At 41.2% G+C, this 7,967-nt stretch overlaps 1 protein-coding gene across 1 annotated transcript in view; it reads right to left on the minus strand.

Annotated features, from left to right (window-relative positions):
• The window catches only part of EFHB (EF-hand domain family, member B), a 16,236-nt gene extending 16,214 nt beyond the window's left edge, over positions 1-22 (minus strand). Inside the window, 1 exon segment of the mRNA XM_009329517.1 lies at positions 5-22. Coding sequence (XP_009327792.1) covers positions 5-22 — 18 coding nt within the window.
• Between the last annotated feature and the right edge of the window lie 7,945 nt (positions 23-7,967).

A 7,967-nucleotide genomic window follows, 5' to 3' on the forward strand; every position in this document is an offset into this window, starting at 1 on the left:
GCACCCACGGCACTCCCGCCATCTCCCCTCACGCTCCGCACCCACCGTCCTCCCCCCTCACACTCCCTGGAGAAAGCCAGGAAGCAAATCGCACTCAAGCTATTTTGTATCTGTCACGACCTAAGAAAATAAGAGAGGTCTAACTGCAGAGGTAGTATGTTTCTTAGACCGATTATTAAACTGCTTGAAAATCCACCAGCTTTCAGACAGGCAGGTTGAGTCTTCTTTGAGTTGAAAGATGGTCTTACATGGTCAAAAATCTGATCAAACTTTAAATCTTCATTAATTATTCTAATAAAAAATACAGCCCCTTTCACAAATGTTGTCGCGTGTATAAACATATTAATAAAATATTTTATACTGAGACTGTTCCTCTAGAGAAAACTGCAACTCCCACCTATGTAACAGCACACAGGTGGGTGAGAGAAGCCCGTCAGCACCACCCATATATCAGGACATGTGAATGCTCTTACTGTTTGTCTTAAATGAGTCAAGACATCGTATATCTAAACCACTGTATTTGCCTTTTATAAACAGATGCAGATTATTTCAGAAAAGCAATGTGGGTAAGACTGAACAAGTTTCACCCCTGTTTCGAAGCCCCTCAGCTCTTATAAAGACTTTTACTCTCAGGTGACTTTTAGTAAACTCTCCCCTTTTTCCCAGCAAAACATCTAAATTTAATCACAACCTGCTCCATTCCCTATAGTCCTATGACGGCAAAACCAATTTTAGATAAACCGACAGACCTTAACCGTAATTAATTAACAAACATTACCAGCTGTGGCCATTTTATTCTCGGCTCTAGCATTTGTTTGATAAGGATTTAAAATGAAGGAAGCTAAATTAAAACTGAATTCTCAGGACCCTTTCCTACAAATGGAAGATGAGAGGTGTCCTGGTTTCGGCAGGGATAGAGTTAATTTCATTCCTAGTAGCTGGTACAGTGCTGTGTTTTGGATTTAGGATGAGAATGTTGATAACACACCGATGTTTTAGTTGTTGCTGAGCAGTGCTTACACTAGTCAAGGGCTTTTCCGCTCCCCATGCTCTACCGACTTGAGAAGGCTGGAGGTGCACAAGAAGCCGGGAGGGGGCACAGCCAGGACAGCTGACCCAAACTGGCCAAAGGGACATTCCATACCATGGGACGTCATGCTCAGTACATAAACTGGGGAAAGCTGGCCGGGGGGGGCTGCTGCTTGGGGACTGGCTGGGCATCGGTCGGCAGGTGGTGAGCAACTGCACTGTGCATCACTTGCTTTGTGCAGTATTATTATTATTATCACATTATTATTGTTGTTATTATTTTATTTCAATTATTAAACTGTTTTTATCTCAACCCACGAGTTTTTCTCACTTGTGCTTTTCCGATTCTCTCCCCCATCCCACCGGGGTGGGGGAGGAGGAGTGAGCGAGCGGCTGTGTGGTACTCAGTTGCCGACTGAGGTTAAACCACAACAAGAGGCTCGGGCAGCGATTACTCTGATGACTGGGCCACCGGACAGTAGGGGTGCCTGACTACCTGCTCCAGCTGTCGGAGGCATCAACAGTACTATGATCAGCTAGCTTCTAGCACACGTGAACGTAGCTTAATCTTCTCCAGGTAACATACTTCAGCTATTATCTCCTGTGGCCATTGCTGGTGCCCTTTTTCAAAAGTAGGTGTGTTTTTCTGCTGTAGACATGGCTGTACAACACCGCTAATATAGAACATCCACTACCACTTAGGAACTAAAGAAGGTCTTGTAAACTCTTAACATGTTCAGTTCATTTATACTTCCTTCAATAATAATTTTTGTTACTGAAAGTTTAGAGTGCTCCTGCCAAATAAAGCAATAATTGTTGGTAGTTTAATAAATGAAGTAAAATGATCGGTTACATTTTGCTTTGTGATCTGTTCTTCTGTCAGGTGCAATTTCTATCTAGTAAAGGCTAAATTGTGATTTGAACAAAACTGCAGGTGTTAGAAATCAGGGATGAATTTGATCTGATTGAGAGGAGTAACTGGGGAAGGATAAAACTGTCAAAAGAGGGAACTATTTATACAGAGGAAGAGCAAAGCATAGCATCACAAAAATTGTATGGCAATAGTACGATACAGGAAACTGGGACTTCAATTTTTATTCTTGTGTTTGTTGCATTTCCAGCGGGCTATCTACCTGTGCTCAAGGTATTACCATTTTGTACATTCTGTTATTTCTGATTTAGTTTATTTTTACATTGTTTTTTTCCCCAGCAGGTGGCCACACTTGCTAATTGAAAGAATCCACTCAGCCCTGATGGAGTGGGTTGTATCAAAGGCAGACAAGTAGGACCTGGCCACGTAGAAAGAATACCTGTTGCAGAAACAAGTAGAGCAGAAGTCTTCACCCTTCTCTGTTTTGCCCCTCTGTTTTTTTCAGCAGAGATGCAGGTCCCTATAAATCAATTTGAAACCTGCTAACAATATACATGCTTCTCTTCGCTATCTTCCACACATCTCTTGGAAGCAGACCCTAAACGCCCTCAGACCAAAAACCTGCTCTTAGAAATGCTCTCATTTGCTAGCCTCTTTGTGGAAAAGGGAAATGCCTCACTGGCTGCTTTCCACAAGAGATGAATCCAGGTGCCAGAGAAAGCAGGAGAACATTTTTTATCTGCAGGAGCTGCTTCTATTATAAATTAGTATAGCAGGGTGGATACTGTAGAAAATTGGCCAGTAAAATGGTAGAGAAGAATACATCTCTTCCACCTATATAAAAAATACTATTAAGCTGTAAAAACTGCATCCATATTTTCACACCCTATCAGCAAAAAAAAAATTCTTAAAAATGTCAATCTTGAAGTCACAGAAATGAAACTAAAATAGTAGTGGATGAATTTGGAAAGATCTTCCCTTCATATGAATTGCCCGGTAAAAGTCAGGCTAAGTGCATTCTCAGCATATTATGGGTGGATACACAATATGAGAAAGGGTAGTAAAAGCTAGAGTTTCTTACCTCTATTTTCTAGGTGTTTTCTTAAGTCCATAGTGCAGATACAAAATGTGAACTCAAAGTTCCATGTAGATGTATCCAACGAAAGAGCTGCCCCTTCTTCCTATAATTCTGCTCACGTTAGGAATCAGGGTCATATTCATTCTTCCTTAGATTGAAAGTTAGTTGGTGTGCAGGAAGAATATTTGTAGGGTAGGAAGGATCTGTAGTAGGGAAAGATAAGCTGATAAATTAACAAAAAAAAAATTGAACTCCATTTTAGAAAAAAAGATCAAAACTTTCTTGATTTCAGCATGAATTTGTCATCTCCTATGTTAACAAAATCAGATCTCTAGAGAAATTTGTTTTGGAAAAAGTTGAACAAAATATTCCCTTCTACAGCAGTACTTTTTTACTTGACAGTACCTGTCATTTGAAAGTTACCACTATTTGCTGACATCCAGTTCCCACAATATAGTGCCTTTTTCTGTCCTGTTCAGGCTAAAACTGAGGAATGGAAACTGCCTAAAACCCTGCATTTTACTTTCTTTATGAAGCACGAAGACCCCATATTCTGCAACACAGTTCTCATTCCGACTATGGTGCTGGCATAGATGACAGCCAAAGCACTAAGTCTGTAAGGTCTCACTAAGTCTTAAGGTCTCTGAAGGCCAGAGAACTTGATGTCAAGTTTTGCAAATGTTGTGAAAGTCTTGAAGGACATCAGCCATGCTGATACACTTTGCTGTTGTTATTGCCTGGTTACTTTCACGTTTTTTATTCAACTCATTTACAGATACAAAATCACTGCTTTCTATGTGCTGCACACATTCTATGTGCTATGATATGACTAAACCAATGGATGCACAGAGACCGTGTACACAAGCAGGGATAGAAGAAAGACAGAAAAAAGGATATTATAGCAGATGGACACATGAAAAAAAAAATAGGGAAGTTCAAGCAGAATAAAGAGATTCTGCACGTCCTCTAAAGTCAACTTCCATTTATTATTACACATCTAGAGTCATATTTAAACACAAAAAGACTGAACAGAGCATATTATTAAAGTCTGCAGAAAAATGCTGAAGTAGACACAAATCCATCTGGTGAAATCATGACCCACTAACATAAATTTTTTTGTTAACAGCACCCAACACAGTTTCACTTTTGGTATTTGACATATGACCCAAGATGACATAAAATATGAAAACATGATCACTGGTAGGGCTATCTGGGTCATTTCAGAGCTTTTCTTAAACAGCCATTTGTCCAGACTAGAACAGAAGAAACTCTTCTTCACCACTAACATTCACAGACCTGTCAAGCCCCAAATATGGTAACTGGAACTCAGTCATTGGATTCCTGCCGCATGCTCTCCTGCCTCTATTTCATACATTCACAGTGAATCTTTGCTGTTTGCTGACCCCGTATGTCAGTGTCAACCAGCTATGAACAATTTGGGAGTTTCACAAAGCAAAAGAGACATACTATAGCTCTGTGTTGCTGTCAGAGAGTTAGTTAGCCAGTAGGAACCTCACGCACGTAACACACGCTTTCTAGCAGCACACCAGTATTGTACCTCTGCTGTTGTAGGACCTGAGTCTCAGAGTGTGTCCATCACATAATCCGAAACATGGACCGCCTATATACTTAACAGGCAAGAAGCATGTGAGATTTGCATTCATGCTAGCAGTTGCAGCAAAATGGCCTACATATCTTAAGTCTGCTTAATGGATTTTGAAGAGAAAAATTCTCTCATGAGAAAATGAAACTTTATCACTTTTGCCCCCTTTTTATTAGTGCAATTATATCACATGAATATAATTCCTGCATCAAAAACTCCATTCAGCCTTGAATTTCAGATACATTTGCTAATCTGAAAGATTATTCTGGATTTAGAACGTGTTTGTTTGTTTGTTTATATTAGACTTAGAGAATATCTGATCTCTTCATATGGAATGTCACAGTTCTTCTTTTCAGAACATTGCTGCATTATGTTTTGTATTTTCTCTCATTCTTCCTGTGTAAACTGAGCATGTGGTTTCACATTACACCTAACCAAAGCTTGCTGCCAAACAGGTGGTTCTTGGCTCTTTTTCTTTTCTGAACTCATACTCCTTTACTCTCATTTGCACCAGATCTAGTCAGCCTGCAGCCACAGATGAATTGGTTCCATCAGCTGAGCCAGTAGAAAACCATGTCTTTTGGTGAATAATTTTTGCGTGACATCCAACTCACTCTGCAGCTGTAGGGTATCACGACTTACTCAAGAGGTGCAAGCTTGCAGCTGGAAACGGAAATGGCCTAGGATCATACCTTCCATTATGGCTCTTCATTTGAGTGGATAAAGTGAAATGCCATGTATGACATGAGCATTTCATCTCCAAACTGAATTTAAGTTCAAGTTATTCTAAAGATTCACAGTGTAATATTTTCATTTTTTTCATCCCAAACTGTTCATGTATGTACTGGGTCTGGCTGGGATGGAGTTACTTTTCTTCATAGCAGCCCGTATGGTGCTGTGTTTTGGATTTGTGACTAAAACAGTGTTGATAACACAGCAACACTTCAGCTACTGCTGAACAGCCCTTGCACAGGGTCAAGGCTTTCTCTTTTTCCCCACTTTGCAGTCATCCCCGCCCAGGGGGTATGCTGGGGGTGGGCAAGAAACCTGGGAGGGGAACACAGCCAGGACAGCTGATCCGAATTGATCAAAGGGATATTCCATATCACAGAGCATCATGCTCAGCAATAAAAATTGGGAGGTAGAGAAAGAAGGAGCTGGCTTCCAAGACGACTGCTGCTTGGAGACTGGTTGGACATTGGTCTGTTTGTGGGAGGTGGTGAGTGATTTCCTTCGTATTGCCTTTCCCCCCTCCTCTTTCCTTCATCTATTAAACTGTCTTTATCTTGACCCACAAGTTTTCTTGCTTTTGTTCTTCCTGTTCTATTCTCTGTCCCGCTGCAGGGAGGTGAGCGAGCGAGCGAGCAAGCGAGCAGCTGCCAGGTTGGCTGGATGCTGGCTAGTGCTTGGATATATGTTTATAATGTATGTAGTAAAAACCATCTGTTTATCAGGATTCTGATGTTTTGCTCAGCAAATCCCGCAGTCTAGTTGAACATACTGAAACCAGTCAGAAGGTTATGGCAAATAAGCAGTGTGTTGGGGCAGGATTACCTGATTTAAAGGGCAACTCTTACAAATACTCTGAAAGGCAGTCTTTACTGTAAGCTTCAACAAACTCAGAGCTCAGAAAACTCACGTACTTTCAAACACATTTCTCTGGAGCTAGTCTGGCATTCTACATCACTGGTGAATTCAGTCTTTTTCACTTCTTTTAAGTTACATATTAGCCTTACAAAAAGCATTTATGTAAGTAATTAACTTTTACTTTGTAAAGCAGAACGGTGAAATTATTACTCTGAGGCCAATTTGCTAATAATGGAAAAGTACATGGAAAAGAAGAATTGAAGAAGATGAAAAGAAACAGAACAGTCTGGTTTTATTCCATTCACTTCAGTAATTTTTAAAGTATTGATATGTCCATACTAGGGAAGGGAAAAAAAGACACAGGAGAACACAAAAGCAGACAGATTGTTGATTTCCCTCTCATTCTACAAGGCCATCGGCTATAACATTTTACAAGTAATGTGGTATTTCTAAAGCAGCATTAAAGAGTGGAGATGATAAAAAAAAAAAAAGGCTGCGACATGACTGATTATACCTTTCTTTGTTCTCAGCATATTTCTAAAGTAGCAGCAACAACAGAAGATAAATCTGCGTTGGCAAGAGGATTGACTGGACAACTAACACTAAAGTCATGTATTTTATGGATGAATGGCATAATGGAGCCTCAGCGCTAGTATAACACTGGCCATAGGCTTTCCCTAACTTAATTTTTGCTTCAATTATATATATGTGGTTGAACTAAAGCATATTTAGAGAAGACAGCAACATCAAATCTTGATTCAGTATTTCCAGTGATGGAGCATCTAAACGATCTTCATTAATTTCTACCAATGATTAAATACCATTATTGATAAACTTACTAAATGTCTTACCGATTCCGTTTTTTATTTCCTTCAAGTGCCAACTATTAGACCTTGCTAAATCTGCTAGAATGAAGAAACACTAATTGTCACTGTTTTGTTTCCTATACAGCCCACTTATAGTCTGTGACCAAGTGATCCTTCCCCTTCCCCCTTACAAGGTCAGCAGGTCTTCACGTGTTGCACTGTGAGGCAAGTTTTCCAGTCTTTTAACCATTCTTAAAGGCCATCCCTAAATTACCCTTAATTTTTTCAGCATTATTCCTCGGCTACAAACACAAAGGCACACAGGATTACAAAGGCTTCACAAAATGCACCAGTAACACAGAAAATCAGTATGTCCAACAATCTCTAGAGCAAGGTGTGTTGTTTAATATCTGCAAGTATTAAGTCAGATTGTTTGTATCCACCTACTAAGCCATCAAGACTCATTCTGTGTTAGCAACCTGTTCTCTTTAAGTTCTAGCACTCTCCCAATAATGAGCCTATCCCTAAGGCTTTATCAGCAGCCGTTCAATTTTTAAAAAGTTAGATAAATTCCCAGTTGTAATTCAGATTTTCCTGTGCAGTTCCTTCTTTCAACATATTTGACTAATAGCTTCAGAAACTGGTTCTTTTAAAGCATTATGCCAGGACTCTTCTGTCTGCGCGATACCCAGCTCCCATCCCTGGCACCTCAGTGGCCCCCTCAGGCTGCGCTGCACCCGCAGTCCCTGGAGGACGGGCACGGAACATGCCCGGTCGCTGCCAGAGCCTCTTCTCCTCGGCGTCGAGGAGAAGCCGGAGGTACGGGACACCCGGCGGACCAGTCGGGCGAAGCTCCCACCCTGCTGACCGGCCGCCTTCGCAGTGACCAGCCGCTCCTCGGCCCTTACCCGGCTACAAGACACGGGCACCGAACCTGGGCGGGGACGCCCCTCCCTCAGGCCCCGCGTCGCGCCTCTGCTCCCTCAGGCGGCT

The sequence above is a fragment of the Pygoscelis adeliae genome, unplaced genomic scaffold, assembly GCF_000699105.1.
Source record: "Pygoscelis adeliae isolate BGI_AS28 unplaced genomic scaffold, ASM69910v1 Scaffold8, whole genome shotgun sequence".
Classification (NCBI taxonomy): Eukaryota; Metazoa; Chordata; class Aves; order Sphenisciformes; family Spheniscidae; genus Pygoscelis; species Pygoscelis adeliae.